At 36.1% G+C, this 13,536-nt stretch overlaps 1 protein-coding gene across 3 annotated transcripts in view; it reads left to right on the top strand.

Moving 5' to 3' along the window:
- The window catches only part of PRKD1 (protein kinase D1), a 113,865-nt gene that overhangs the window by 74,813 nt on the left and 25,516 nt on the right, over positions 1 to 13,536 (top strand). For 2 of the 3 annotated variants that reach the window (XM_021539325.3, XM_085580430.1), the window contains exons 5-7: positions 359 to 382; positions 9,598 to 9,808; positions 11,465 to 11,542. In XM_021539325.3, coding sequence (XP_021395000.3) covers positions 359 to 382; positions 9,598 to 9,808; positions 11,465 to 11,542 — 313 coding nt within the window. The remainder of the gene's footprint in view (positions 1 to 358; positions 383 to 9,597; positions 9,809 to 11,464; positions 11,543 to 13,536) is intronic. The other variant, XM_021539327.3, reaches the window with a different exon arrangement.

Here is a 13,536-nt window from a genome sequence, read left to right as displayed (position 1 = left end):
TGTTTTCATTAGCCAATAAGACATTTCATTTGAGCTGAAAATTGAATGGGGACTGTATTTGAGTACAGCTTTAAAAATCTACTTCCAAAGAATAAAATCTTCTTCTGATTCTTAACTTAGTAGTATAAAACTCATCAACAGAAATGTTAAAAACAAAGTAGAACTGGGAGGCTACAATGCAACCCAGATTTTAACATGTCTCAGCTCAAATGCAGTTCTTAAGCATTTACTCTGTAAAAAAGAATGAGAGAGAATATGATCCCACATTCATGCTTGCTTCTAAAATAACATTATTGTCTGTCTTTTTCTCCCCCTTATTTCTTTGTTCTGTTTTTTCTTCTTTCCAACTACCTGTCAGTCTCCTGTCAGCCCTGGCTATGAGGTATGTACTGAAATTACTCCTTACCATGCTATTAGCAACATCCTCTTTTATGATTATCAATATGAGTTTGAAGGTGTGCAGGACTTAATTCAGATTAGTAAAGTCCAGATTCCAAAGTGAAGACCATAATTCTTACGCTAAACAGTAAAATTAGCGAACATGAAAATATTTCAATACACAAGTGACTTTTGCATTTCTTAGGTGTGAAAGAGGTCATTGGCTAGACTGAAGCCCTAATGGTAGTAACACATAGGAAAAAAAAATTAACTTCACTTTCAGGACTTGGGAATTTGCTGGAGTAATGTAGAAAATAAACATTATATTTTTAAATATACAATTACAAACAAACAAACCTCACATTGAAATGCTCATCTGCAATAAACTTCTGACACCATACTACCATCGGGGTAGCTCTTCCTTTCAGACTGGTGGAATTAAAAAGTCCCCAAACAGTCTAGGATTCTATATTTCTGTGGAAATAGCCATGAACTGTGTACAAATAAGTTACAGCTCTATATAAAAAGAGTGTCAAGTCTAACTAAGAAAAAAAAAAAAATTGAGTGATTCAGGTCAAAGTTTGCTCTTTGACTTTCACTGTGGATTTTCTAAAGAAGTTTGGTTTGTGTTTAAAGTTTCAAAAGCTTTTGAAACTAAGAAGTATTGGCATCTTTCCCTTGCAGCATATATTTGGGATGCAACCAGAAAAGAACAGGCTTTGCACATGTTAAAAATTCAACATTTTAGAAATATGACATAGTTAGTCTGAGGAATATTTTGTTATGCTAAAATGAAGATTTCCATGGTCATACATCTATTTCTTTGGAAGAAATAAGTTTATTTCCTATAATCATAGAATGAATTAGTTTGGAAGGGACCTTAAAGACCATATGGTTCCAGCTCTCTACAATGAGTAGGGTCATCTTTCACTAGACCAGTTGCTCAAAGCCCCACTGAACACTTCCAGGAATGAGGTTTCTGTTTCTTCCTAAAACGCATACATTCTTACTGTGTGCTGCAGAATTCCAGCTCCACAGAATATCCATAAAGCAATACAAAAATGTATATATAAACCACAGTTTTTCTAATATCTAAGATAATTGTATTCTAAATACGGTGCTGTCGGATAAATGATGAATCCGCCAATCTGGATGTATGATGGTGGGTTACCCTAAAGTAGCAGTAATTAAAGGTAGGCATGAAAAATGGTATTTGGAGGAAAAACAAAATTGTGTTCCTATTGTGAAAAGAAAATGTGTTAGCTGTCTGTGGCTTTGCTTCAAAATACATTTATTTGACACAATAGTATTTTATTTCTATTTTTTAATATATGTTTCCATTATTTTGGGAAGTTTTTTTTTTCTAGAAGTAACAAATATAGTAAGGTCATTTTATAAACACTTGAAGTGATTTCTCAGAAAACGTCTAGCTGAGCTTTACTTTTAAAATAGGAATAATGTGTCTCTTGGGGCATAGGTAAGTGGAATGTTGCATATTATCTTTGCTTTTTGATGAAGAATCAGGATTTACAATTCTTTTTTGCTAAATAATTTAAAATTTAAAATGTATATAGTTTTAGTTGAAAATATTATTTATGTATCACTGACAGAATACAAAGCACCAGGTGTTGCTTGCCTCTGTAGATTTGTTATAAGCAGAGCTGGCTTGAGGCTTTTTAGCTATATATAGAAGAGTGATTCTGCAGAACTAGGACAGTAGATGCTCTGGGAGGGAATAGTCTTGAGTCGTGGGTGGTCATTTTCTTTCTTCCTTCACACCCAACATTTTAATACAGATGCCTTTTTGTCTTTGCCTCTGAAATAAGGAGTCCTTGTTTCCAGTGACTCAGAAATAGCCACTCTAAGAAGCCTTTGTTTTCCACACTCCTACAAAAGATGCATCTCCTTATCCCAGTTCCAGTCCCGACAGAGTCTTGTGTAGGGACTCTCACCAGCTCACTGAACTGGAAAAAAAAGGCTCTTGAGGGAGGGAATAAGCTGGGGTGATACAGCTGAGAGCATCTTGGTGCCTTAAACCACTTCTAATTACAAGTCCTTTTCTAATGGCTGAAGTAGAGTTCATTAGACCAAAGATCCTCAAAGGCAAAATTAATATTTTCTTTTGAAGGCACTCGAGTTAACTGTGAATTAATACTGTTCTGTTATGATTTATTCTTGTCACCCTCAAGTTATCTTTCCATGCTCCAGTGATACACACTGCACATTCCTCTCTGTCTGAATGGAAATTTACTTGCAGTGTGCCCATATGTTTAATAAAAACCCTTATAGATAGAGCTCCTGGAGTTTGCTCCAAAATCTAGAGTTCATTTGAAAATAATAGAAGGGGATAGAGGCTTTGAGTAATTAAACTGATCTAAGTAGTGTTCACATTAATCTAGTGCCAGAGGCACCAGGTGAATATAGGGTCATGCACTAAACAGAACTAAGAATTGAGAACTCAGTGAATCTGACACTGAAAGTTGAATATAGGAATTTAAATTAATTCCAAATCTTTAATGTATTTTTTAGTTTTCTTACTTTTTTACAGTAATTTAGTTAAACATGCTAAAGGTCAAAATAAAAAAGTATTTCAAATGTAGTTCTGTTTTTTCTTAAAGTGTTGCAGATCTGTGATCTATGATATTCAAAGTGGTACATCTAAGGAAGATTAGGAGGTATGTTCCTGTGGTTTCTAAGTACTAGCAAAAGGATTTGTGCATATTGAAAATTGCCAAATGCTGCAACACACATTTTGCTTCCCTGTAGTATCTCTGAGACTTCATCCGTGATCATTTGGGTTATTGTGAATTGTGAAAACATTACTTTGAGGGATAATGGCAATCAACACAACCTTTTATCTCCACTTACGTGGCCTAGATGTGTTCAGTGGTGTTTTCCCTCCCTTCTAATACATAATCTTGTTTTTCTGTGTTGGTTAGTACTGCCCCCAGACTTACTTCAGGCCTCACCAAATAGGTTTGTCTTTATCTCCTCTGTCCAGAGTCAAACCTTTCCAAACCAGTGTCTGTGATTAAGCCTAAAGACCTGTCAGTTGTCCCTCATTTGGTAAGGATGGTATGTAGACAGTGATAGATAGGACATGTTTATACAGGCATGGGGGGGGGGGGCGCCAGAACCCCAAGATTTTATATGAGAGGATGCATCAGAATAGTTCAAAGACTGTCTAAAGGGTTTTGTACTGAATTATAATTTGATTACAATTTGGCTGTGATACCTTTGTGTCATCATGTGTGTTTGTTCTCCCCCTTTTTATAAGCTTTATTCAGCAGGAATAATGAAGCTGCCAGGTCTGGCTTCTGATGTGGACATTCTAATATTGCACAATACTTCTATGAAAATAACTTATTAATTAATATACTTAAAATTATGAAGTACATGATGCAAGATCAAACTAAACCTAATATTTTTGAATAACTTCTGTCTGTAAGATGCTGGAAAAAAAAGCTTTGTGCTATGTAAGTCTTACTATGGCTGCTGGTACTAGCAAATCCAAAAAGAGTTTTTGTTTTGGGAATTCCCTGGTTTTGAGGAATCAGCATAGTCCCACAATGCCTGCTGCAACCCAGTAATCTTCTATTGTTACTTTCCAAAATAAGGCAGGTTACAGACAGAGCATTCAAACCACTGTCTGCTGCTATACAAGAAAGGCATATATAATAATACCCATCTGTGGATAGTTTAATATTAAACAGCTTGTACTGAAGTCAGTCCTTTGATGTGTTTACACATGTGAAATTGAAATGTTTTTCAGACCATAGCTATCTAACTGTAGTGCTTGTAGGATTAAATCATACACTTGACTTAGAGAGGAGTGCAACAAGCCTTGAAAGACAACACAGTTGATTGCAGTCTTAAGTGTGGTATTGCAGTATATTTAACTGAAGATTTGTTTCTTTGAATTCACTTAATTACAGTTACATAGTTTAATTTGTAAAAGAAAGTCAACATTTGCATTGCATTAAAAACAGAGTTCCTGTGGTTACATAGATATCTAGCATCTCACTTGACAGTAGCTTCCTGTGAAGAAATTGTGTATGAACATATTAAGGCTTTATCCTCTGCCTTTAATGTAGGAAGGAAATGCATGTTTCAACAAGTCCGTTTCAACACTAAAAATGAAACTGCATCCAAACATTTATTGCTGTTTGGTTTTTTTAAAATAGACATCACTTTTCTCTATTGTCCAAGTAAATAAAAACCCGTAGATTGTAATAGTTTATTCTTTAGTTGAGGCAAACATTTCAAAATTGTAGGAATACTTTTTTTATTTCTGATTTAATATCTCAGGGTAAACTATGGGACTAATGTTGCAACACTTCTTAGATATTGAGCCTGCAAAAGGTTAGCACTTTGTGTAAGTTTTGAGAAAAACCGTATATTTAGTTGAGTAGCCTGTTCTCTTTTGAGTGAAGGTTACTAACTTGAGCATGTTTCTGCAAGCATGATTGCCAAAAGAGAAGTAGTTGCTTTCTGACTCTTAAAATTAAAACATGAAGCTTTTTGGTAAAGGTTTTCATAATCCCTGGGACGTATTTAGTGGGGCTGTCAAAACTTTTTTTAAAAGGAGTAAGGCAAACAGCAGTCTCTTTTACATTTTAGACTAGACCATGCAGCTGGATTGCAGAGCTGGTCCTTGTCTTTGTTCCCAAGAGGCCACCTCTGTGTCCAGCTTTTATTGCATCCCATTAGTCCCTTCAGCATCTCTCTACAGTTTCTTTGATTTCTGTGCCTGGAAGGAATAGATATGAATGCTACAACATGGTCAAACTCATCCAGGTAATAGGAACAGCTTAATCCATTGATGGGTAAATCAGTATTTATTTCAGTTTCTTAATTGCAGTTTGAAGTGTATTTGGACAATGTAGAAAAGGCAGGAAAGATCTGCTGAGCTATTTTTACCTTTGGGGGACTGTCTTCTTCCTGCAATGACTGTACAATGATTTTATGCTTCTGGCTAATGTAGACAAATTGTTATGTCTTCTAGTAGCTTTCAGCAAAGCTCACCAGAACTCACACGAGGGGCTTCAGTATATTCCAAAACTTCAAAGAAATTGAACAAGAAGAGGAAGCAAGGCTTCAGTTAAAAAAAGTGATGAGGAATACCCCATGTTGGGGAAAGGATTGCCATTAAAAAAAACAAAAAGAAAAAAAAACAACTCTTTTTTTTTTTTTTTTTTGTTCCAAATGTAAGAGTAAACAAAGTGGATTATATTAGATATACTTACAGTTAAAACATAATTGGAGTATCTGGATGTGATCAGTGTCACTGGCTTAGTTGGATAGTCCAGTATTCAGTAAATGCACACATTTCTTGGTATTTGTTGTCACTTGAAAAATCAGACTCTTGAGCTCTTCAAGTATAGATTACCTTGCTGGGATGATTGTTCTAAAGGACTGTTTAGTATTTGGAACTGTGCAGGCTGTTACTTTCCATGGTGTAATCTGGTTAAGCAATCATTTCCTGGGAAGTTTCCAGACTTGCTGAGTCAGTAGTCTGGCTGGCTACCAGGAAAAGCTCATTTATCTTTCTAACAAACCAGCACGCCAGCTGAAGGAGGAAATTCTTGCTTTTCCAGTGAAAATAGGATAGCTCCTGGTTTCCTGTGCTTTCAGGGGCTTAAAATTGTGGCATCTATCTGATGCTGGGAATGCTGGAAGTTAGAGTTGAGGGATCTTGACAGTATTTTTGGACAATATTGAGAGGAGAAGCTTATCTGACAAGAGGGAGGCGATGCTCCTCCTAATCAGCCAGTCATCAGAGGGTGTGGAAGATGCTCCAGCTGCTGCTGCCATGAGTTATCTGTCACCAGCTTCCCGTCCTCTGCTACCTTTGAGCAGGACCCAGGAGGCACAGTGTTTCTGGCTGGAAGAGGGAGGGAATGGAGACAGGCATATCAGGGCATGCAGGAGTGAGGCCAGATCCATGAATTCTGATGTCTTTTCTAGCATGGGAGAAGGTGAAACTTGGCTTTACCTCTTGACCTGAAGGCGCTGTAAGTTGAGAAGTGCTGGTGCCTTACATGGTGTGCTGTGGTGCTGGCACGCAGCAGCCCAGCACTTGTGGAATGGCCAAGAAAAGCTGAAATACTTTTCTCTATAAAATGGTCTTGAAGATTGACATCTTACAGTAGGTTTTCCAGTATTTTATCTTTTGTTTAGTATCCATTACTGCTTGAGCTGTAGAGAACACTTATGAATTACTAACAAAAGCTTAGTTAATTGCCTGTTCAGGAATACAACTTGGCAGCCATGTGAAATGAGACTTGAAGTAAATATTTCAAAAATTATAACTGTGCATTGACTAATACAAATTTTGAGGGAAAAAAATCCTACCAAACAACATGACAAAAGCTTTATTAATGGTAACTATTTGATCTAGGCTGATGGTATGATGAGTAACTGTTTCAGAGTTATCTCAGAAGCAATCAACTCAATGAAGAGCATCTAGAATTCACTTTTTGTTCAACCTGACATTTTCTCAGAAACAGACACTAGCACATTAAAACAGAAAAATTTGCCATCAATCTGAGCAAAAAACGTAGCAAATAATTTGTCCCACGCTTGTACTGTACCACACCTGAGATTTGATCAGACATCTAGGTCAGAACCAAAGCTGTAGGGAAGACTGTCTCTCTGTTAATCATAACTGCCCAAGAGTAGTCTCAGTACATTGCAGCAACACTACAGAAGTTTCTAAAACCTACAAGGTGTTTGGTGAGGAAAAAAGCCAAACCATCTTCCTAAAATCCTTTAAGCATGAAGTCACCTAGGTATAAGTAATTTGGACTTTGCTTTTAGCAGTATTTGGTTGCCAAAATAATTTTTCATTAGGCAATAATTTGGAAAATGAAAGCAAAGTGTGAACATAGAAAATAGGTTTAATTTAGATGATATTAGTCAGGGTTCTAAGAGAAATTATGTCATTAGGAGATATTTGGATCAATTTACTACAGACAAGGATAAGATTGCCAAGAAATGTCTCTAGTGATAAGAATGGTAAACTGAAATATTAGTTTGTTACAGTGACATAATGAAAGCAGGCACTAGAACTCTTTTCCTTACATATTCTCACTCTTTTTCAGTTAAACTTTATTTTAAGAGAATAGTATCACTACATGCAAAATGTCCACCAAATGTCCAGATTCAAGAAAGAGAGAGCAAAGTGTTGTGACTAATGCATTGCAAGTAGTGATTAGAAGGAAGATGAATCCTTTAGGCTTTTTTTTTTTTATTAAAAAAGAAAATATTTACATTAAATTGTAGTATGCCACAAGTACAACTCTTCTTGTGGACACTGAAGAGCATACTCAGAGATAAGTCTCCAGTCATAGGTTAGGGTTGAGGCTGTGACTTGGAAGGCATTGAACTAGGACAATGAAGTAAAATCAGTCTGGACCAAAATTGTTTCTATACTACACAGGCATAAAACTGAAAGAACTGCATCTCTGTTTCTCACTGCTCCTTGTGAGCTTTGCCCTGTCCACAAACACTGAGGGCTGTAATTTCCAGGTGGCTTGTACTAGCTGAACAATGCAGTTTTTGAGGAATATGTGGCTCATTCTTCTATCCTGATGGTCTTCTGCATTCCATTTTGCAGGCCTGCTCATGTTGACTTCATAAAACTTAGTGCAATCTGCCTAAAAATATTAGGTGAATTTTATTAGCAGTTAACAAATACGAGAGAAATTTATTCTCAAATTGAGACTAATTAATTGTTTGGGTTTTTTAAATGTACATAACTGCTTTGCAGAGCATGAAGATTTAAACCTCTGGAAGCAACAAACCCATAATATCAGAGTATGTACTCAGACCTTTTCCAATTTTGTTTGTGATAAAGAAAAGACAGATGCTTTCTTACACTTTAAATCTAGTTTCTTTGTGGTGACCATATGTACCTGGCTCATACAATGTATTTTGCACATTTTTCCTTTATTTGAAAGGACTGCATTAGTACACTGGATCTTTATGCTTCTTGGAAAAGACACCTAATTCTACAGTGTAATCAAAGAATTTATCTTTGCAGCAAGAAATCTATATGAACTTTGTAAGGAAGAAATTTTTTTCACCCCATGGCAACACTGTGAAGGCAAACCTGGGAACTAATTCCTTAGGCTCTTCTGCCATTAAAATGACTTTTCAATTCCTCTTTACTCCAAAAGTCTCAGATAGAAGCAGAAAAAAAAAGTATTTTTCTATATTTTTGTGACTGGGAAGTAGTAATCAGATGCAGGAATTTCTATAGCATTATGTGTTTGAATCTAAGCAGTGTTTCAAGTCCACCTGAAGCTTTGGCTACTGCAGTTTTTGAACAGTGAAGGCTCATTCTGAGTGATTTGTTTTCTAGTGTTCAGTTACCAGATTATTTGTGGACAATAATGAGAAGATGCTGAGTTTTAAATAATCAAGTTGCATTTTCTTACTTTTTTTTCTCCTTCCAATGTTAATTGTGGGTGTAGTTTGGTTGTTTCTCAAGGGCAAGTAGTAGGAGAAAGCAGTTTTCTAGGTGAGTTGTTTTCTGGGTTAATTATCATATGTACATCTAAATTTAGTAGAGAAAATAAGGTAACTCATTTATTCTAGAAGTTCTTTGGATTTCATGACTTAGACTGTGTCTCACATCAAATATATATACATACATATATAAAATAGGTATTTAAAGTTGTGTGCGTATTTATATATATATGCACACATCTTTAAATACCTGTTGTGATCCATTGTGTGCAATCTAGATGTGGTAAGGTTAGCAACAGCAAAAATTATAAACAAACAGTTTTTCTATCATTAATCTACATGCACATAGAACAACATAATAATTGTTTAATGTTTATATAAAAATACAGCCTTTTAAAGTTACTTTTGATGTAAAACAGAAAATAAGAGGTAAAAATGTTTTTTATCAGAATGTAAAATGCTTTTCTGAGAAATTTTAATGACCATTTTAATGTTGATTAATTTTTTTAAATAAAAACCTGTTTCAGTCACAATATGAAGTATATGATAGTAGTATTGGCAAAGGTGGTCAGTGCCATTCAAATTTTTTAAAAGCAGTCTGAGATGGGCATGATGCATGTTCTGTTAGTGTTTAAAGGCACTTACATGACTTTTTATGACATACGACAGTGTTATTGAACTGAGGGAATATATGAATGTGATATTCTTCTAAAATGAATACAAAACTCGTTTTTATATATTTTACAGCAAAAGACACCATCAGAATCATACACTGGGCGAGAGAAGAGGTCCAATTCACAATCCTACATTGGACGACCTATTCAACTAGACAAGATTTTAATGTCAAAGGTTAAAGTGCCTCATACTTTTGTCATCCACTCCTACACACGTCCAACAGTTTGCCAGTACTGCAAGAAGCTTCTCAAAGGGCTTTTTAGACAGGGTTTGCAATGCAAAGGTAAGTAAATGTCCTTCAGGAACATAAAAGCTAAGCATAATAAAATTAATAAATTAGTGTTTGAGTGGTTACTATGTAGCCTGATTCATGATTTCCCCACTAAACTGTCTATGTGTAGGCACATGTACAATTACACTAGATTGAGCTGCAGTCAAAATTACAGTAATTGGTGTTCTGTAGGGGCTGGCTGAAAGGCTGCTCATTTTTACCCTTTGGTGTATGTGCAGTAGGTCAGATTTTTCATTCAGGTGTAAATGATCTTGTGTTTGGCATAGGTGAGTGAACCTGTGCTTACAGCAGAATAGTTAACATAATGGACTATATTATTTTCTTCATTGTTTTTGATGTACAAAGTCCTGTATTTGAATTGAAGCATATGACAGCCTCAGCAGCTCAGTGTTTTGGGGAAGTTGTAATGGAAGTAGAATAAGATGGGGTTATATGAGAATTTAAACCCACATTTTTTCAGTGTGACTAATGTGCTCTCAAGTCTCATGGCATTGTATACCATAGTAGGTGCTGAAGTGAGTCAGGCCCCTTGGATTGTAGCCTAGATTGCTGGCTCACCTTAGCCAGCCTTAGCCTGTAAATACAAAGCCTTGTGCATGCTGTGGGGCTGGAATGTTAGCTAATGGATGCTTAAGATCACCTTCCTTCTATTACAAGAAATAATAACTGTCATAAAATTAATCAGTATACTTTGTGTTACTTCTTTAAACCCTGCAAAATTCAAACTTTTATTCATTTAACTTAAGGTGTGGTTCCGATACAATTTAACTAATGTAAAATATCTAAAACATCTATCAAAGCATCACCTATTTCAGTTCATTTCAGAGTCCTGGTGACCTAAGCAAATATTAACCTAATTAAAAAAATATTAAAATTTATCTGTACTTTGGCACTGCTGTACCTCCAGTTGGTGTTTGGATCAATCTTAAATAATTAAAAGCATATGGACAACCTTAGTATATTTTTTTCTTTCCTCACTTTGGTTCTCCTGGTGTGTTAGTAACTTACAGCTCTTAGTTTAAGTAAAATGTGTTCATAAGACAAAAGAAAACAATTCCCATGACATCTAATGAAGTGCTACTTACACATATGAAAGAAGTAAAAAAAAAAAAATTGGAAAATAGGGAAAGGACTGAAGGACTCGGTAGTTGCAAGGCATCTAGAAGTTGCCCTGTGATGTAAAAAACAAATATTTTCTCATTTAAATTGTTTGCTAGGGTTCTTCTGTTTCAATTTTCAGTCATCAGTATTTCCTATGTAGTCAGTCCCTTAAAGTGCTGCTGATACACTAAAGCCCATTCTGCTTCTTTCACTGGAAAGGTAGCTCTGGCTTTGGAGCCAAGCACTTGTGTCTCCTCATCACTGCCTTAGATGAGTTGAGCTGAGCATCTCTTTGGCTGCTGTAGTGCCACTCCACCCAGCCACCCTTGGAAAGGCATTTTTTCCCCTTAGAAACGCTTCTAGCATCTTCATCCTGTCCCTTCCACTGACAGGCAGCATAGAGCCAGGCTAGTGCACAGTCTCTGAACATATGACTTGTATTAATGAAATTATAGGGCTTAATATCTATAGGCTGGATAGCAGGGAAAATATAGTTGTGTCACAGAAAGAGAAATAATTTGGCTGTATCCCTTTTTCACTTACCAGACTGTAGATTCAACTGTCACAAACGCTGTGCTCCTAAAGTGCCAAATAACTGCCTGGGGGAAGTTGCCATTAACGGAGGTAAGTTGCATTAACAATTGTTCCTGTCACTGTTTAAACCATCAGTTAAATAAAAGAAATGTAAAACTGTGATGCGTACAAACACATTTTTCCAGTGCTTGGGAGTTGCCTTTCCTCTGCAGTATTTCTGTTGTATGTTGAAGATGTAGTGTGAGAGGAATGCTGTGAGTGGCTTATACACCATCCCTTCGGAGTGTTTCTTCCAAATAGGTAGCACTGGCAGACAGGCTAAGCTCTGCCACAGAGGTGATGTCAGCCCTGTGATAATATCTGGTGAATGCAGAATGCCAGAGGAAAGCCAAAAGCCACAAGTTGGCATTCACCTGTCAGCTAGAAGCACAAAAATTTTCTTTTAATGTGAGGGGAGAAAAAAGTGGTTATGGATGATCTTGCAGAGAAGGAAAAACATACCTAGAAGAATTAAGAATGCCCTTCAGAAAAAAAATTCCACCATTTACTGATGGCATAAAACTAATCATACCAGTTGTCACAGATCAAGTCTTGACTATCTGCTGATTTTCCCATGCATGTGCTGCTCGTTTTGAGTTAAGTATAAGGGTGTATGAGTAGGCTTGACAGATGGTACTGGAGGAAGAAAGGAGTGGCTGTAGATGAACTGCTGATTGCCTTGAAGATGTCACTTTCCTTTGTGATAAGGGAATGAGAAGTGTGGTGAAGTGCTCAGTTTCTAATGTATACTGTGTGTTGTCAGTCTAAACTGCTTCTGAGGTTAATTATTACCTTATAACGTCTTCTTTTTACTTTAAATCAGTGGTCTACTTTATTGAAGACATACCAAGAAATTCCAAAATTAGGAATATTAACTAATACTTTTCACAGGATTTCTCATAGTATGTTACTGCATCACTATGAAATTTTTATGTTTGATAGGAAGATTCCTACAAGTACTAAGTGTTCCACTTCAGATGTGACAGTGCATGATTTTCTGGAAAGTAGATGATGTCTTCTTATTGAATGTCCTTTCTGATGCACCTCTCACTGGACTCTTGGAGTCACTGTTATTTTTTTCATTTTTTTAATCTTGTGCTATCTATGCCTCAATTTAACCATTAACCATCCCACAACACAACTGTTTCTTCAGGAGTGCAAGTAATGTTGATAATGGAAATTTGTGGTTTGGTTTTCAAAACCTAAAATATACACTATGAAATGTTAATTCCATTGATAGGAGTGTAAAGTTTTCCCTGAGATTTGTAGTCTGAGAAAGTACCTAAATCTGCTTATAAATGATTAACTTTTTACTGCATAGATGCAGTTTTAGAGTGGAGTGATCTACAGTGCTGTGAAAAGACAGGAAAGAACATAAACTTTGTTTCTGCACAACTGAACTAAATGAACAAAATTTACTTTTGTTTCTGAATTGCTCCTCCAAATTCCCTCTTTCCATCTGAGGCAGGTGTATTTCATCCCTACAATACACCCCCTCTGCCCTCTCCCCACCTTTGCTTCACAAGCAACATGCTGCTTTTGTTTGGACTTTCCTCCTGGCACCAGAATCTGATGCTGAGCTGATGGGAAGCGATAGTTTGTCTCAGGAAAGCTTGTGCAGAGTCACTTGGGGTGAGAGCACATATTCTGGGCTTACTCCAATTATAGTCCTTTAAGATTGCAGTCTTAAAATTTATAGAACTTGGCTTTTATACACCAAATAATACTCTTAGTATGATATATGTAGAATCCTCATAGAACTCTGAATTGTGTGTCCTGAATGATTGATAGAGGGTCCCTGGGATTAGCAAAGGCAATTTTATCTTGTATATAATTTGTATTTTCACAGTACTTTGGTTCACATTATTTTCAAACTTAATAAACAAAATACAGTATCTGTCATTTTGTCCATCTGTTGTGTGATGCATCTTCCCTAAAATAGTATGTGAAAAAGAGTTGAGTAATGAAATTCCAAGAGTCGTCAGTAAATGCATTATATACAAAGTGTAAGGAGTTATTTTTAACTTATTGTAGGTTTATTAAAA

Source organism: Lonchura striata, chromosome 5 (genome assembly GCF_050655825.1).
Source record: "Lonchura striata isolate lonStrDom1 chromosome 5, ASM5065582v1, whole genome shotgun sequence".
Classification (NCBI taxonomy): domain Eukaryota; kingdom Metazoa; phylum Chordata; class Aves; order Passeriformes; family Estrildidae; genus Lonchura; species Lonchura striata.
This window is presented reverse-complemented; position numbering and strand designations above follow the sequence as displayed.